Below are 18,917 nucleotides of genomic sequence, written 5' to 3' on the forward strand. Positions count from 1 at the left end.
CTCCCTTATGTAGTTTCTACCCTTTTTGTACATATCCATAGTAGTACCAAAAGTCCAGACAGAGTCACCATATAAGACACTTTCCAGGCCTTCCTGAAGACTCTATGAGTGTCCAAGACCAGCTGCATCCCTGAAAGGAGAGCCTGAGGGAAGTTTTTGCACATGTGGTATATAGAGACTGTCTGAAAGTCTGCTTCTGGGCACCTCTGCTCCCAGTCTGGCATCTTCCCAAAGCTCACTAACTGCAAGAGAGGCAGGATTTGTGGCACACTGTGTGCATTAGAAGTGCTCCTTCTCTGTACATGAAGAATGAAATCCATTTAATAAGTCAGAGAATCTAAATATTTTTTCTTATTGGAACAAAGGAAAAAAGGTATTCATAAATGTAATTAAACTAGAAAGTGTACATCAAATCTCTTAAATATCAAAAGCAATGGAGAAAAAACATACTGGGTAGCATCAGTCCATATTTATAAGTTACTTTTGGGCTCTGGTGCACTACTGTAGGAATTGCAGCTGTTTGAAATGTAAAATAAAATGCCAGTGATCACCATCCAAAAAACTGGCTTTACTCCAAAGCATTGTGGCAGAAACAATGTTGTTATTCTATATTTGCAGAATAGGAAAACTTAGCAAAATTTTAAATGTCACTGCAAATGCATTTCTAATGTGCATTCCAATAACAGAACAGATAATTATTTACACAACAGGAAAAACATTAGGGATACTAATGCTAGAGAAGAAAGTGAAAAACGTCATAAATGTCGGCAAAGGTAGGTCAGAAAGTGCTTGAGTATATAACTGTGATGTACAGCTCCTTTGCACAATGGATGTTTGAGGAAAGATTGACAAAAGAAATAAGTTCCAAATATAGACACTATGTGTAGGTTTAAAAGATTATCATGAGTAGATTGATTAACCTGGCTGGAAAGGGATATAAAATACAGCATGAAATAGCTGGAGAGAGCATGTGGTGAGCTACTCTGGAAGAAACATGAAGAGACCAATTATCACTGTACCCACAAAAAAATCTACAGAACAAGAGCAGAACTCTATTAGGCAATTCTTACATCATTATTTTATGTTGAAGTATATAAAGCTAGAAAGCTAGATGTTTGCTATAACAAGAGAATAAAGGAACACACCACATCAAAAACTTTCCAGATGGATAGGAAATTTCACTTGACATGTAGAAAGCACTGATGGATATGAATAATTAGGCCAGAAGACCTGGAGCATACAAAGCAAAAATTTTAATTCCAGCATGGGTTTCTATTTCATGGTGCAGCTATGATAGCTGTAACACATAATATTGTTTCCATTCAAGGATACCGCGTCCTTCCAAATGAAAAATCCATGAGCAGTCCTAAATACTACAAAAGACAGATAAAAAGTCATGGAGTCTTAATGTAATAGATGGCTTCTATGCTGATGCTATCCTTGTCGTTTAGGTAATAAGTAAGGTAAGGAATCAACAGATTAATAGTTTTTACACATATTTCTCAGAAGGGTTGTCCAAGGTAAAGAAGCATTATAATCCTTGTGCAAACAGCAATCCAAAGCAGGGACAGAACATCATATCTAATTATGGCTGCAAAATAAATCTGAAACATATCTGGGAACAGAACATGAGGTTACTAACTCCTGGGCTCGGATTCTACCCACATAAAAACATTACCCTTGGCTGAGATCATATTACTAAGTTACACTGCATGAAGAGAATTGGAATAGTAGCCATCAGACAACCATTATATTTGTATAACACTTGAATTTATAGGATCTGGTTTAAATCTTCTTTATGGACTTGAAATAGTGAAGTTAGTGTAGTCCCAGTGGAGCCTGTGAAAGTGCTGTTAGATCAGAACATAGCAGAGAATCATGGTATATATGCTTGAGGTAAAAAATAGCTTTCCAAAGTAATATAGGATGAAGGCATAATTTGTTGCAGAATGAATTCTCTCAGAGAATATTTTGGATTGATTGGAATGATTCCAAAAAAGCAAAGCTTTTTATTCTGTGATAAAAACAAAAATCTAGCCATAAAGCTTTCATTAAGAATTTCACTATTATTTGTCAATGCACTTTAATATCATGCTCTTTGATACTCTTCTGTCAGGCAAAAGTTAAACAGGGATGCAGCAAACCAAAAAAGGCCTTGAAACCAACAGCAAAACCTTATATGCACTCATTTCAAGCTTAAACCTCCATTTCAGTGTGCAGAACTTCTCAGACTGCACTTGCAGTCTAATGGAAAAAAACAGGCTATAGCAGGTTCAGCCAAGGTAAAGAACAGTCTGAAATTCAGCAAAGGCAAATGCAATGTTTTTCCCTGCACATGGGGAAAAATGACACCCTGCACCAGCACAGGCTGGGGGTGCCCTGCTGTAAAGCAGCTCTTTGAGAATGACCTGGGGGTGCTGGTGGACAACCATCTGTCCATGAGCCAGCCGTGTGTCCTGGTGGCCAAGAAGGCCAATGGGATCCTGGGGGGCATTAGGAAGAGCATTGCCAGCAGGGAGGTGATCCTGCCCCTCTGCTCAGCCCTGCTGAGGCACATCTGGAGTGCTGTGGGCAGTTCTGGGCTCCTCAGGACAAGATGGACACAGAGCTCCTGGAGCTGGTCCAGTGAAGGGCAAGAAAGATGATTGAGGCACAGGAGCCTCTTACGAGGAAAGGCTGAGAGAGTTGGATCTGTTCAGCCTCAAGAAGAGACAACTGAGAGAGAACCTCGTCACTGTACATAAGTATCTGCAGGGAGGGTGTCAAGAGGATGGAGCTCTGCTCGGTAATGCCAAGCAAGGACAAGAGGCAATGGGCAGAAACTGACCCACAGGAAGTTCCAGCTAAATATGATGAAGACCTTATTTACTGTATGGGCGACCAAGCACTGGAACAGGTTGCCCAGGGAAGTTGTGGAGTCCCCTTTACAGGAGATATTAAAGAACCATCTGGATAGAATTCTGTGTAATGTGCTCTGGGATGATCCTCTGGGATGTTGGACCACATGACCCACTGAGGTCCCTTCCAACCTGACTCATTTTGTGATTCTGTAATTCTGTAACAAATTTATTTTTCTCAAGTAGTAGATGACACCAAGCTGATTTGTATAGCTGATATGCTGGAGAAAAGGGATCCCATCTGTCACTAGTGGACCCAGAGTAGGGAGCGAGGGCTCAATCAAAAACAGCAGCCAGAGGTTTATTTCAGGAGGCAAAAGCCTTTATTTTGGGCTTTTCAACGCTTTTTATAATGTGTTCTGATACAGGTTAACCTGATTGGTAGAAGGAACAACACCTCCCTCCTCCCACTGGTGACAAGAGAAAAACTCTCAGAACATCTGTGTCTTTGTTTTGGGAAACTAAAACATTGTTTTCACTTGTTTTCACAACAGTCCTTGAGAGAGAAAAAAGTTTCCAAAAGACTTTCCCTTGGGAACAGATCAGCCCCTGAGAGCTTGAAACTCTCTCAGTTTCAGAAAATCATGTCCACAACCATCCAGAGGGACCTTGGCAGGCTTGAGAGGTGGGCCTGCATGAACCTCATGAAATTCAACAAGACCAAGTGCAAGGTCCTGTACCTGTGTCAGGGGAATCACCAGCATAGCCTGGGTGATGATAGGGTTGAGAGCATCCCTGCAGAGGACTTGGGGATATTGTTGGATGAAAAATTAGACAGTAGTTGTGTATTGGTTTTTAATGGCAAGTTTTGGTATTGTGGGGAAGCAGGGGCGACTTCTGTGAGAAGAACACCAGAAGCTTTGCCCACGTTGGAGAGACCCAAACTCGGCTAGTTGCCAGGTGGACCTGCTGCTGCCCAAGGGCAGGTCCATCACTGGCAGTGGAAGCGTGTCTGGGATAACACATCTTAGAAGCTGACTAAGCCTGCTGTACAACAGCAGCCAGGGGATAGAAGTGGGAATATGTGAGAGAAACAGCTCTGCAGGCACCAAGGTCAGTGAAGAGTTGTGGAGACAGGACATGGGGCAACAGTTTTAGACTGAAACAGGGTAGATTTAGATTGGACATAAGGAAAAAAGTTGGTGGTAAGGAACTGGAATGAGTTTCCCAGGGAGTTGTGGGTGCCCCATCCTTGGAAAAGTTCAAGGCAAGAGTCAATGGGGTCTGAGCAAACTGGTGTAGTGGGTGGTGCCCCTGCCCATGGTGGGGGGGTTGGTCTAGATAACCTTTAAAAGGTTCCACCTTCCAAACAAACCTTTCCACTTCTATGAAGTGCTGACTGTAATACCACCAGAAATGTAATGGAGAAGCCTGGACCTTCTGTGAGTTTTTGGAGCATATTTCAATTGATTGATGATAAGACTGAAACAGAAATTATGTCACAGATCCTGTTCATCATCTGTTTCTCAAGAAAATGTCTTACTCTACAGCCCCCGTGCTATAATTTTACTTTAATCAATAAACCCATATAAATTGCACTTCCTAGCTCTTCATATTAACTCTCTTGTCATAAATAACTTACAAGAAAGAAACTGTATTACAATTTTTTTTCCCGCTGTAAATCTGTCACCTTTCTCAACACTATCACACTGAAGTAAGGAGAGCCAGGAACCCATGAATGCACATATTAATTCATAAAACCCAACCATGCTAATTATGAAGGATGAATGATGAGGCAATTTCTCTCTTTGTAGCCTAATTACGTATTTGTTTTATGGAAACTCAATATACTTCCAAGATAAAATGCTAAAAAAGAACTTCAGATTTAAAGCATCATTTTAGACTCTGAAGTTATATTGAAAGATGTGACTTAAGGCTGAATGCTTTTTTTTAAAAAATATAAACCATTTAAAAAAATATAATACCATTATCATTATGGGCAAAATTCTCTTAAAATCTTGTAATTTCTTTCTAAAATAATTAAAGCAATAAAGTAAAAATACAAAACTCCCACTATTTTGAACATTTTTATTTTCTTCCTAAATGGATGGCTGAAATTACATCTTGGTTAATTGACACTTCTGAATTAACATAATTAACCAGAATTACAGCCATCAGGAGAGTGGGCTGGATTTTTAATCTAATTTTTAGTAATGACTGATTTTTCTAAAGTAAAATAAGGAGCATTTTTTGGTTTGCTTCTTGCAAGTGAAATAATTGATGATCTGAAGTTTTAGGGGTTTAGATGGTTGGTTTAAATTTTTGAGTTCTGCACAGGGAAGTCCAGTTGTTTGAATTATATTTTGTATTTTTTTAAAATATGGAGTTGAGATAGAAAGATAAGACAGGAAAAGGCTTATTATTTGACTTTCATTTTTTAGATTAAATATATAAAATGTATTTAAAAAGCAATGTTTAATATAAAAGATTATTCTGTAGTGGGAATGTAGTGAGTTGACTTTGGGTAACTGCCAGACACCCACCCAGCTTCTCTCTCACTCCCATTCCTGTAGTAAATAAGTAAATAAGCTTAAAACACTCGTGGGTGGAGATAAGGACAAGGAGATCACTCACCAATTAGTGTCACAAGCAAAACAAACTCAATTTTTGAAAAATTAATTTAATTCCTCAACAATTAAAATTTTAACCAGATGGTGAGATAAAAAAGTAAAACAGGCACTTTTCACCCCCAGATTCAATTTTGCTCCCTCATTTCCAATGCTTTGACCTCCTCCCTCATCAGGTTTTGCAAGGAAGGTGGGGAATGGAGATGGAGATTGTGGTCAGTACGTAATGGTTTCTGTCTGCTGCCTCTTTCTCTTCATACTTTTCCCTTGCTCCAGAACAGCTCCTTTCCATGGGCTACAGTCCTTCAGGTTAAAACCTGCTCCAACACTGGGTCTTCCACAGACTGCAGTGTGAATATATGGACCAGCATGTTTACACAGGCCACAAGGGAAAGTGCTCTAGTACCTGGAGTACCAGTTTTCCTTCTTTTCTCTCTGTTCTTGGTGTTTGCTGGATTATTTCTTATGCCTTTTTTTTTTTCCCCTCACTCCTCACTGATGTGTGGTTTTTGCTTGTCAATAAATATGATTTGCCAAGAGCACCACCAGCTTGGCTGATGGCTCCAGCACTTCCCTGGTTGGTCTGTTACAGATCCAGCTGGAAACAGCTGTGTCCAACACGGGGCAGCCCCTGGTCTCCTCACAGAGGCCACCCCTGTAGCTCCCTTCCTGACACCAAAACCTTGGGACCTACACCTGATATACACCAACACTGGAAGGATGCCCTTACATTTTCTATTTAAAACATGTACTAATGCACTTTGGAAAAAACCTCAAAACCAAAAACCCAGGAAGGAGGAACTGAAAAAGTTTACTACTATGAATGCTTCAGGAATAAAAAACAGATAAAAGAGGATAACATTGTTATGATCTGCAAGAATGTAAAATGCTTCTGGAATGAAGAACAAAACAATCAGTTCTCCCTGCTTAGAGAGGATGGAAACTGAATAAATGGGTTTGAATTACAGCTTGGAAGATTTAAGATAGATATTAAGTAAAACTTTCTAATTACATGGATCATGACAACACTCAAACAGATTGCCTGAAGAGCTTTTAGAATTTCAGTCATTGGAAATCTCTAAGGACAGTTTAGGTAAGCATCTATCAGAGTTGACAGGTACAGTTGATTTTGCCTGTGGGCAAAAGCACAGAGTAGATGACCTCTTGAGGTCTCTTTCAGACTGTTTTTCTCTCATTCTGTGATACACAGTGATTTAGTCTACAAGTACACTCATGACTTCAATATGGGTATTTATAAAAGAAAGTCCTTCTCAGAAAGACATTTGCAGACGTGTCTGTTTTTTTGAAAGTAAAGAGGTATGCATAAAAGGAGCAGAGCTCCTGGCTGAAAATGTAACCCACAATTCTTTTACTGATGAAAAACCAACATCTTAAATATATTATCTCAAGACTACAGGTGACAGCTGGGTTTGAATTTTCAAGGTGTGCATGGAAAGCCATGCTGCCTCCCTCACCATTTTAAGGAGAGCAAAATACTGAAACACATTTAAATTTTCTATATGTCTACAATATATGACTTTTATAAACACTTCAGTAATGGGCACCTCCACTCAGAAGATGGTATATCTTTGCCTGAGTAATTGCCCATGGTTTTTCTGCATGGAAATCTCTAAGGGTAGATAAGCATCTATCAGAGTTGGCAGGTACAGATGATTTTGCCTGTGGGCAAAAGCACACAGTATATGACCTCCTGAAGTCTCTTTGAAACTGTTTTTCTCTCATTCTGTGATAGGCAGTGATTTAGCCTGCAGGTGCTCTCTTGACTTCAATAGAACTTCCTTATTATAAGAAACTTGGAATTCTTTCACTGAGTAATCTGACCAAATACCTGCAGTTACAGATATTTGCACATTTACACCTGAGATTTCCTATGGAATCAGTGGAGAGGAACAGGCACATTGTTCAGCTCATTTATTTTTGATGTTGCCTTTAGGATGTGATGAGTTGTGTCCTAGATGTATTTCTTTATTTCAAATGACCATGAAGAAAACCAGAAATGAGCAGCTGAAAACCAGAAAAAATTGTATTAAACAGGTAAGTAAAAGAAAATCACTCATCCTTGGATAGACTTTTCACACTGTATATCATCACTTCTATTCACATAGCTTCTGTGGAATAGAAAGAACTGTTGGCTTCTCTGTGAAGACATGGAAATGAAGCACAGGACAGTTAAAAAGAATTGCTCAGAATCACACCACAAAACTCAGCAGAAGAGAAGCCTAAGTTTGTAAAGTTCCACGAAGTTCTGACTGTTCCACAGAAATTATTTATTTATTTATTTATTTAGGTAATAAAAAATGAATTTTTAATGAAGCATGCGTTTCTAAGACAGTCATCATCACTAGTTTGTTGCTGTTGCCACTCTTGATTTATCCCTCCAAATAGACACCAATTTCTTTGTCTAAATTGTTAAATGGAAGAAAAGAAAAAGAAAACAGAAGAAAGAAAATTGCTATGTGTGAGAAGGAGTGAGAGGACTTGCTAATTAGGATGCTGAAAAACATTTGAAGATTACATAATAGAAAATTGTCTGGTGGTACAAGGATGGCAAATCTGCAAAAATACATATCTTCAGAATGAGCATACTCTTACAAACATCCATGTATTTCTTTGTTTTCATTATTTTAATCCAAGGATGGATCCTGGTGTTTTCTTCAGGATCCAACTGTTTTCTTCAGAATACATAAAACAGAAGTATGGAATTCTAAAGGTGATAAATGCCTAGTGCTTTAAGCATTTTTTGATCAAGAAGAATTACCAAGTATATATCTGCAGGGAAAACCATGGTTTTTCTTCAGCTATGTGGCAAGTGGTACCAGTCTTACCAGAGAATGTATCCTAGGCAAATAACATTTAAGGATTTTTTAGCTTTTCCCAAAACTAACTTTCTAACTTTTCACAAAATTCAATAAGTCCTGAAGTCCACAGTTTGTTCATAAATATTTGAGGTAAAATCATGGTCCCATTTCAGAAGAATAATAACAACAACCCCTCGGTGTGAACAAAATAAACATTTCCTTCTTGGTTCATGCAGGGATTGGAGCTCTATAAGCCAGTGTTTGAAACGTGCATTTTGTTCTGGAAATGGAGAGCTGGGCAGGGAAAGGAGGAGAGAAGTAAGAGCAGAGAAAATAGCTTTTCTTTTTTAGTGTAGGAAAAACATACAACAAAAAATCTCTAGGACACACTGAAGTACTTTGTGACACACATTAAAGCCTTAGCTTCTTTTTCAGCTCCCATAATATTCTTCAAAACTATTTCTGCATACAGCCAGCTCTTATATTAAATTCACTCTCTTATACTGGGGATAAATCTCACCTGGGATAATGCACCCTGCTTCTCAATACAGAGACTTCAATGAGCATTAGATCTAAGTCCCCTGGTAATTCTGATCATCTAATGTTTACTGTGTTCCTTGATCTAGGTGGAAAAATCCTGTAACGTGTGAAGTACAAATCAGAAATACTATTGAAAGCTTCTGAACAATCTATAAAATGATACTGCTAAGGTTCTTAAAAATTTAGAGTTGGTATAGGTGGTTTTAAACTACCCAGCACATGAGCCATCAGATCAGAAGTAATGCTGGCAATGACAAGAAGTGGCTACAAAGCATAGGATATATTTTCTTAATTGCTATATGTGAAAAAATACATCCATTAGCAGCAATATTTTATTCAGACTAGAAGATCTTACCCAATAACATTTGTGAGGAAGCTGTCTGGCTATATGCAAATACTAATTCATCTTTTCAGCAAAACTAAAGACAGAGGACCAAGGAAAATTTAATTAAGCTTCCTCATGTTAGTATTTCTGGGGAAAATCTGGGCTCTAGCTAGAACAAGCCCCTAGAGAAGTGCAGATGGTGTCTCTGTGATGTGGTCTTTAAATGTGTTACACAATGATTTCAGCCCCTAAATTTTCTTCTAACACAACATATGTGAATCTTTTATATGTTCTCAGTGAGCAAAGGCAAAATATATCTGCCTGGTAAACTCCATGCAGAAGTCCTCCACAGAGGAAGAAACCTGTTTTGCTCTGTACAGAAAAAAAAGCTTGCACCAGGATATTGTCCTCCATCAAAATAATAATTTAAGAATAAATATATAGAATACTATGTGTTCTTGAACAGGCCTGTTTAAAATTATCTGGTTGAAAATCCAACTAATTTATTTTGAAAGCTCTTTCTAAAGTACGGCAAGATGGAATTCTAAAATATCTATGCTTTATTTAAAATCCACTTCTTTTTGACAAATACTATGATATGGCTAAACCAGTAAAATCAATCGTGATTCAAAGATAGATATCAACAAATGTAAAAATTACCGGAAATAAAATCGAGGAAATTCACACTTTTCTTTCTGCAGATTCCTCCTTTCATAGAGAAATTTAAAACAGATTTTCAGATTACTCTGTCATTTTTTGAAGAGTTTTCTGCACAGGGATTCTTACCAAAGCGATGTTTTATACCTGCCAGATGATGTGGCATAGGAGGCCCTGCAGCACGTAACTCCTGGCCACATGGCTGGCCTGCAGGAAGGCTGAGACCCAGTGGCTGGTGTTCTGATTCATTAGTGGTACTGAAAATTGAAGCACAACAGGCATGTTAGTCTAGAGCTGCACTAACAAAATCTTACATTTCATTATTACCTCTGCCTTCTATCATTTGTCTTTTTATATTTCTGGTTAGATTCATTGTTTAATGTATTGCATATATTTTGAAAGCCTTTATCTTTACCCTTACTCTTTCTATACCAAATAAAACTATCCTTTTTTATTTTTACAGTTCCTCTTTTTACAAGTTTACAAGTCTGAAGGTAATGTAAATCTGTGAGTCCTGGGATGCTGTGTCCAACCTTTACTTCTTTGCTTAGCCTGCAAATTCCAGATACAGTTCACTCTTTTGAGTCAATGTGCATGGCTTTTCTATATTACAGCCCTTAAACTCAATCCTGTCATTGTCTCTGATCAGTCCTCACAATTACTTAAAGTTTGGCCTTTCAAAATCAAAATCCTTACTTACAGATGTGCTTTTGTTCATCCCACTGTTTCATTTAAACCGGATCAGATGGGAATTATTAGATTCAAGGTTTTCTACAGAGGGCCTCTTTATAAAATGAATCTTATGTACTTCACTTTACATACTTTTTATAGTTTTATAACTTCTATTTAAAAGTATTTACTGAAGATACAGGACAACTACTGAACAAAGGAATTTTAGATATGAATATATTATATGCCATAAAGCTCCATCTAAATCCATTAGTATTAAAATCATAAATTCAAGCATTCTAAACTAGGAATTACAAAAATCAAAACTGCAAAAATCAAAACAACCCTGACAATTTGTATTCATTTCTGGTGATCATCATGCTAACGTATTTAGCTAGGCAATCAAATCTCACTTATATTTTTCACAGGATTTCTCCCTCAAGCGGTGCACAAAAAACATGAAGCTGTCATGTTCTATTGGAAATATATATACCTCAATTTTAAAAGACCTGAATCATTCACTCAAATCTTTACTGCAATATATCACAGGAATTGAAGAAACACTGTATTCCAGGCAAGTATTCCAGGCTCACATTCCAGATTCAGTCACAGCAGGGTATACTATTGTCACCTAAGGACTGAGTCCTCCTGAGTTCAGTGGGGAGCAACATGCAAAGAAGAACTAATTAAATACCTCCAGTTTGATGCAGCAAATTAGCAAGAAAACACCTCTCCAATAATTGTCGAAGTAGACACGTGACTCATTCAAAACTCACAGTTTTGGGCTACACTGGTAGATGTTTCCCATGGAAACTAAAAACCATATAGACCATTATATCTTGACTTTCTATGTCTTTAGGACAGGTTCCCTACAGTTTCCTTTCTGTCAAAAGGAAAGTATATTCCAGATACCCTGTGTGTGACTCTTGAAGCCTTTCTTCAACAGTGACAAAATGGTACTATTACTTAGCAGTTGCATAGATTTTTCATGTGACCATTTCCAAGAAGTTTTTGGAGATGGAAAGACTCAGGCAACATAGAAAGAAACTGTATGTTGAATGTAAAAAATAAATGGACTACTCCAAATTGAATACTTTAAAATGAAGAGCTTTCTTTAGATTGAAAATGGGAAGCAAATTTTTCTTTTATAATCTGATCCTGTCACTCATTTTTGTACTGATTAGGCTTATTTTAAAATAACTTGGTAAATTAGCAAATGGGAGGTAATTTACCCAATTCTGAAAAAAAAAAAAAATCTTCAGCAAAATCCATAGGTTTTTAGAATGGTTTAAATCTCCTAAATTGTCATAGAGCCCTCTAACATAATGTAATTTGTCACTATGAAGGGATTTAGGTTACTCAAAGTCATTATATTTTATTTTAAGAGGGTGAAAAATATCACCTTTGTGATGGTAAGGCGATAAAGAAGGTAGGAAAACATAATGAAAGAGCTCTCAAAAACTATAATGTTCATGAAAGGGTTTTTGCTGTTAAAATACACAGGTTGAATTGAGTTTTGTTATTTTGTCAGGAATGCCGTGGGCTAGGAGGACTGAAATGAAAAGGGGGATTTGATGTCATTTCTAATGAACATAAAACATGATTTGTTTTTTTTTTATTTGTAAAAATTAAGAGCAATTATTTTTTGCCTTACAGAGCACTGAAGAAAGTGCTGCATTTTCTCACAATTTTATTTCTAACAACCATGAAATACTATCTTTTAAGAAAATCACAACCTGCTTTTCCTTTCTTTCTTCCTTTCCATAGTTACCATGACAACCATAGAATTTTGGTAGGGATAAAACATTTGACAAGCACATTGTCTTTCTGCTTTTAAAGTCTTCATAGCTATATAGATGATCAGACAGGCATTATTAAATAAGGCCAAGCATTACCCAAGCATGAGAGCTACACAAATAACCTGAACAGGTGAGGAAAAACGGTGTTTACTGTCAAGACCAGGATATAAAACAACAACAGAATTTGTCATTGCAGTAACAAACATTAAAATTGTGATTTACTTTTTTATGTGAGCAGTGGGTATGGAAGGATATTTTCAGCTAGGGGGAAAAGACCTGATACAAATAGGAGAAAGTGTCCAAAGAACAGCTCAACATCCAGCCCAGTGCAGTATCAGTCCAACTTCTCAAATCAGAGAAGTTTAAAGAGTAGTACAAAACCCAAACATTCCCTGAGGATCCTCATCTTGTTTTAGATCACCAAGACATCAGAAATGCTGGACACCAATACATCTTTTCCTAGATATTAAAACTAGTAAACAGCTTTTGGTAAGACTAAGGAAAGACCTTTTAAATTCTTGGCAGTGTAATTCAAATTGAAAATACGGTACATCTGAAAAGGGTTTCATTCTGATTTGGAACTAAAACTAAACCTCAAAAACACCACCTAGAAACGAAATGGGGAAAACATACAGTTTTGATCATTTTTGCTTAGCTAAATGAAAAAAACGTAGTACTGCAGTAAAATGAAAGAATGTAGGAATAATTTTTTTTTGTTGTTAATTTGGTAGATTTGAAAAATTTATGTGCTATTTTTATAGTTCCTAGCTCATGGCATAGCAGCAGCAGCATACCCACCTGCAGCACTATTATTGGTATGTGACAGTAAGAAAAAATATTGAAATATTTTATTATTCTTAAAAGGAATCCCAAAACTGATTGTGGCATTTTTCAAACACTGGTCCTCTTTTTTCTCCATATGTAAAACATTTCATTACAAACCCAAACAGGACATTATTTAATGTAAGTATCAAACTGCTTCATGTTTTCTATTCAAAGCAGTCTTTACCTAGAAAATTTTAGTTAAAATTAAATCTTTTAAAAACATTTCCATTCTATATAAAAATATATTTTCAATTACATACATTTACCTGAAATAATTCTGACCAGTTCAGCCGGCTGTAAATAAGTATTTGTTTCTCTACTTGTAAATTTTTGTATGCAGTGGGATCAACTGTGCACAAAATGTCAAAAACATTGGAATATATGTTGTGGGAGAGCCACAACATTGTTTCACTCTTTCACTATTAAGTTCTGACTACTTCAAACTCTGAACTAAATTTTCAGAGTTTTTGGGGGGTTGGGGGGGGGAAATAAAGAAAAAAAGGATTTTTTTCTCTTATCCAAGAGAAAATGGGAAGTTCCTATAAGTAATAGTTCTTGCTAGTGAAGGTCTGATGAGTACCCAGTATCTTAAGTACATACATTGATACTGGACAAGCTGCCAAACTCCGTCTGCTCAGTGACATTTCTAAACACAGATAGGACAAATCAATCGTGTTGCTTGAGACACACAGTTCAAAATTAGCCTTGAAGGTAATCAGAAGGAAGTCTGCTTAGTAGTTATGGGGGATGTATTTTTGACATTTGACAGGCTCATTTCACACATCTAGCTAAGACATAACTCATTACTTCTTTTAGCCAAATTAGACCATCACGGCCCATAGCTGGACAAGAAGATGGCAAAAGCCTTGTTGGATGAGCAGGGTCAGGGAGGGGTGGCCAGAGGGGAGCATTACAGGTGGCTGCTACGGCAAGAGGACACCACGGGGCTCTGCACTGGGACCTGCCAGCTTTAACAGCTTTATCAGGGACCTGCAGCTAGCAACAGAGTGCACTTTCATCAAGGCTGCAAGTGACCTCAACCTCAAATTTGGAAACACAGTAAACGTGATCAAGGGCAGTAAATCTGATCATGGATCAATCCCATCCAAAGGGATTCAGGCAGGATGGAGGAAGGGCCCAACAGGAGTCTCAAGAAATAAAACAAGCATTGCACCTGAAAAGGAAGAACCCCAGGCAGCAACACACTCTGAGGACTGACAAACTGGCACTGGTCACTGAAGAATTTTCTTATAATGGCATCGTATTTAAAGACATTGGTGGGTGCATATCAGTACTGACATCCCTGTTCATATTGTGTTTGGTCAAATCCCCCTAAGTATGACAGGGAATCATACAACTTTTACCAGATTTCTGTTCTTCTGAGTGGCACAAGGAGCAACACCACTGAAATTTATTACCAAATGAAAAGATGCAAAGAAAGGAACTTCTCTGGATCCTTCACTACACTTAGGAGTTTTTCACATATGTGTCTGTCTGCACAGGCAAAAGCACAGTTACATGCATAATCATTTTTAGTACAATTAACAAAAGATTGGGTATATAGGCAAATGAATTGCTATGGACTTTCCTTCTATTAATTTCAAAATTAATTAACCTTGAAGAAAAGACTGTGAACAATAGTCTGAAGCATTCTGTATTTAAAATCTCAGCATTTGCAATACAGAGCAGGAATATCCATAAAAAACAAATTTGAAGGATCAGCTTCTTCTTAATTATTGTCATTTTTCATTCTTTCACTTTTGGTGTTATTTTAAGTTGAAGGACAGAGTACACAAACAACAACCTCTCAAGCACATCAAAAGGTTTTCTCTTAATTCAAGGGAACACAGTGTTTTTATATATCATGCCTTATTTTTAACTATTTTGTGTTCAACAAACTTTACTGCAGACACTGAACAGGAATATTAAGACTTGATAATTATGTTATAAAAAAATGTATGTTATAAAAAGACAATTAATTATGTTGCAGTTCTGGTATCTGGAATGATGTTTTCTTAAATAATTTTCAAATAAATCCTAAGGTATGAATGATATTAAAATTATACATTGATGCGAGTTGGGAACTGATATGTGTCATGTAACAATAGGCTGGGTGGTTTCTTAGGGCTGAGGCTAATTAAAAAGACTTATTACAATTGTGCAGACTCCACACACATCCATTGATGGATTTCAAGCCCAAGAGGGTTTTCACTTTGATAGGTCTGCCTCTCCTTGGCAAAAGCATTAATGGCAAGTATGATAGCAAATTAAATTGATAAATTTAATGGAAACAATTTTCATATACATATAAAAAGTAAATCTGATACTGTCTTTATAGGTGATTACAAATCTGATTGGCAATGTCAAAAGCATGTCACTTGTCTTATTATGTGACTTTCTAGCTTGGCATTCAGCAACAGTCAGTGTAATGTCATTTGTGTTATGTATGCTAGGAAACAAAGATCTTTATTATTACACTCTCTCCAAAACTAATTGTAAATGACAAATCATAAACAAATTAATGAGTTTAATGCTGTCTGTTCTGGATTCAGTGTTATTTAGTTTGTGTATTGGTGATTAGAAATATATAATAAAATCAATTTTTACAAAGTTTCCATGAGACATGATTATTGACTCAAGTGATAAATAATATATACAGAATTCTGAATCACTCAGTAATCTGAATACATTTTTAAACATCATGCATTTTAATGCTGCCATATGCAAGATTGTGCATCTAGGAACACAGAAAGTAGGTCACACTCACGGACACAAATATTTCTTGGAAAGCCTTTGTCTCTGAAAGCCTTTGGGGTCTGGTGAGTAACCAACTGAACACAAGCTCCCAGCAAAATACAGTGACTAAGATTAATGTAGCTCTTAACTATGTAAGTTGAAGACATATAAGACAGATTATAGATACCATATTTCATCCGTATGGTATAATTGATTCCATTGCTAGAATCACATGTGCAGGCCTTTGGTATACATCCCAAGGTGTATACCAAATATATATATATACTGAAAAAATACAGATTCACAGAATCTGCAATACAGGAACACTTCACAAAGAAATTTCAGTTTGGTTCATTTATAAAATAAGCTAATCATGGTCTGCAGGGAAACCTCCCTTGCATCCCAAATTTAGCTTCAGGTTCATCTTGAACTATCTTCAGGTGGATTTCAAGGTGAAAGTCTTCATCTGTCCAAAAGGTGGAAAAAAGTTCAATGTCTAAATATTAATAAATACTGCAGTCAGACTAGAAATAAGGTACACATTCTTAATTTAAGACGACTACAGAAAAAAAAATCCCTAAAGATGTGCTGTTCTTTACACTGTTTTCTCTCCTGATATAAAGAGGGGTGTCTGTTTAAAAATATGGTCTAGTGCAATCAGAAGGAAAGTGAGGTAAATACAAAATGCAAGGTGAAGAACTATGTACTGTTTGAAAACAGAAATCAGATCAAATGATTAAAGTGACAAGAAGCAGCTGGAAATATATCAGTAAGATATATTTTTATTGGAAAACTTATTTTTGCAAACTAGTTGAAGACACAGATTTGGAATGTGTGAAGCCCTGGCTTTGTCCTAGTCTGTATAGCCCTGAAGAAGATGAGAGTCCCTGGGAGGAAATAAGTATGTTCATTCAACTAATAGCACAACTTGCCTCTGACCTTTTATTATGGGTGTCTCAAGTGCAACATTTTCCTAATTCATGTCTCTTAGTCTTCATTCTTTAGTCTTGTGGATGAAACCTTATTCAAGACCATCACTTGAGCACCATCTTTGTATCTAAGGGGTTTATTCTCACATCTTGAAAATTAAAGTTTGTCTAAATCTGAATTCATTGGCATAGCTCTAATGTATAGTTCTTTATATTCATCCATACAGCTAAACTCCTATCATTTTCCATTCTAAATATTATGATTTCTTTTCTCTGCTCTTGATACAGTAGCAAATATTTAGTCATCTTGTCTCTCTGTATTTCTGAATTTGTTTTTCTTCAACACTGCATGAAGACACAGAACATTAACAGAACATTAAGTTGTAGTTCAACACTGAAAAAATCCTTCTTATAGACAACTGGTGATCTCAGCAGTTATTCTTCATTTCCTAAATTTGAAAGTAAGCATGTTTATGCTTTCTGTTATGTTTCTTATTCTTGGGAAAAATCTCACTAAAACTATCCCAGCATTTTGCTTTAAACCCCGCCACAGATATCATTGCTCTTGAATTTCTCAAACATGTAATATAAGACTTATCACATTTCAAAATTACCTAATTGGTTTCCTATGTTTCCTCAAAAATCTTCGGATAGACATCTATTTTCTCTTGGCTTATAAACAAATGATGAGATTTTTGGAACAGTGAATCATCACTTCATCCTTCCTTCCACTGTGACTGATAACTGCACTATTAATATTCTTACTACGTATTACTGATTTTCCTTATTCGAGAGGAAACGGTGATGCAGACCATTCCTAATGAATTGCTGCTGAGACAAATGAATCTATGAATGAAGAACATCAGCTTTATGAGACAGAGGTGGATTCTGGAATTTACTCACAAGCTTGATCTAGGACAATGCAAAATTCTGTTTCTTGAAAAGAGTTAGAGGAGGTCATTAACTTCAGGGATCACATGAGGAAGGCATGATACAGACCACCCATAAGAATCCATGGGGAAAAGAGAGTTACTATGCAGTCCTTACCAAAGGAATGGAGCTGCATTCAAACCATGAAGAAATGTTCAAAGCTAAAAGAAAGCATTTTTCATCCTCCCATTCACAGGCATAAGGGTTTGTCCTCAGATGGCATAATTTCTGGCACAAATTAATTCTTTCAGTGTCTACTCTGGCTTCCATTGTTTACTTGCAAAAAGAAATGGTTTTGTGGAAGCATCTTTCAAAATCCCTTAATTTTCCATGGTAATTTTCCCTTGAGCAGCAGAAAACTATAGGAGACATAGACTGATTTCAAAGCTCAGAAAGAAGAATAAGGACTGATGTCTAGCAGAGTTCGAGTCATTACAATTTATCTGGTGAACTGTTGCTAGCAAGAAAACAATCAGGAAATCATAGGTGACCTGGCCATCTCCCAATATTTTATTAAGTCTATAAGTGCAGTTAATACAGTTAAAAATATACCTAATAATACAACTATATTATTGTATATCTTATATATATATATATATTATATATATATATATATATATATATTCTCTTCTGAGGAGAAGGAAAGGATGACCACTCTGGATCTGCTTGCAATATTTTACCCAATGCAGACAAGAACATATTTCATTATTTTTTTTCTGTCAGGACATTTTGCTGGTTCATATTCAACGCCACCAGGACCCCATGGACCTTTCCTATCAAGCTGCTTTCCTGACAGGTGGTTCTCAGCATTTATATCTGTGCATGGAGCTGTTCCTTCCCAGTTGCAGGAATTTCTACTTCCCCTTATTGAACTTTATGAGGTTCCTGACAGCCCATTTTTCCAACCTGTTGAAATATCTCTGGATGGCAGCACAATTCACAGGTATATCAGCTACTTCTGATTTTGTGACACCAGCAAACTTACCGAGGGTACATCCTGGTCCACCAGCCAGGCCATTGAAGAAGATGTCAAGAATTAAGGAAGTATGCCTGATAATGTATTTCTGGATTAACTCCTCTGTCACCTTCCAAAGGATCAAAGTGCAGTTCCCTGGATTGTCCTTCCTTCCCCTTTCTGAAGATAGGAGTCACACTTGCTTTTCTCCAGTCTTTGGGCATTTCTCCCAGTAAGTCATCAAAGATTACCAGGAGTGGCCTCACAAA

The 18,917-nt window shown here is 36.8% G+C and overlaps 1 protein-coding gene across 2 annotated transcripts in view; it reads left to right on the top strand.

Moving 5' to 3' along the window:
- LOC111922796 (uncharacterized) overlaps positions 1–15,711 on the top strand; it is a 32,031-nt gene extending 16,320 nt beyond the window's left edge. For both annotated transcript variants that reach the window (XR_015284221.1, XM_086880144.1), the window contains 4 exons: positions 7,419–7,519; positions 10,269–10,299; positions 10,903–11,048; positions 13,915–15,711. Coding sequence is in view for 1 of the 2 variants with exons in the window: in XM_086880144.1 (XP_086736270.1) it covers positions 7,419–7,519; positions 10,269–10,299; positions 10,903–11,030 (260 nt within the window). In the remaining variant the exon portion in view is untranslated. The remainder of the gene's footprint in view (positions 1–7,418; positions 7,520–10,268; positions 10,300–10,902; positions 11,049–13,914) is intronic.
- The last annotated feature ends 3,206 nt before the right edge of the window (positions 15,712–18,917 follow it).

Source organism: Cyanistes caeruleus, chromosome 3, assembly GCF_971803275.1.
Source record: "Cyanistes caeruleus chromosome 3, bCyaCae1.hap1.1, whole genome shotgun sequence".
In the NCBI taxonomy this organism is placed as follows: Eukaryota; Metazoa; Chordata; class Aves; order Passeriformes; family Paridae; genus Cyanistes; species Cyanistes caeruleus.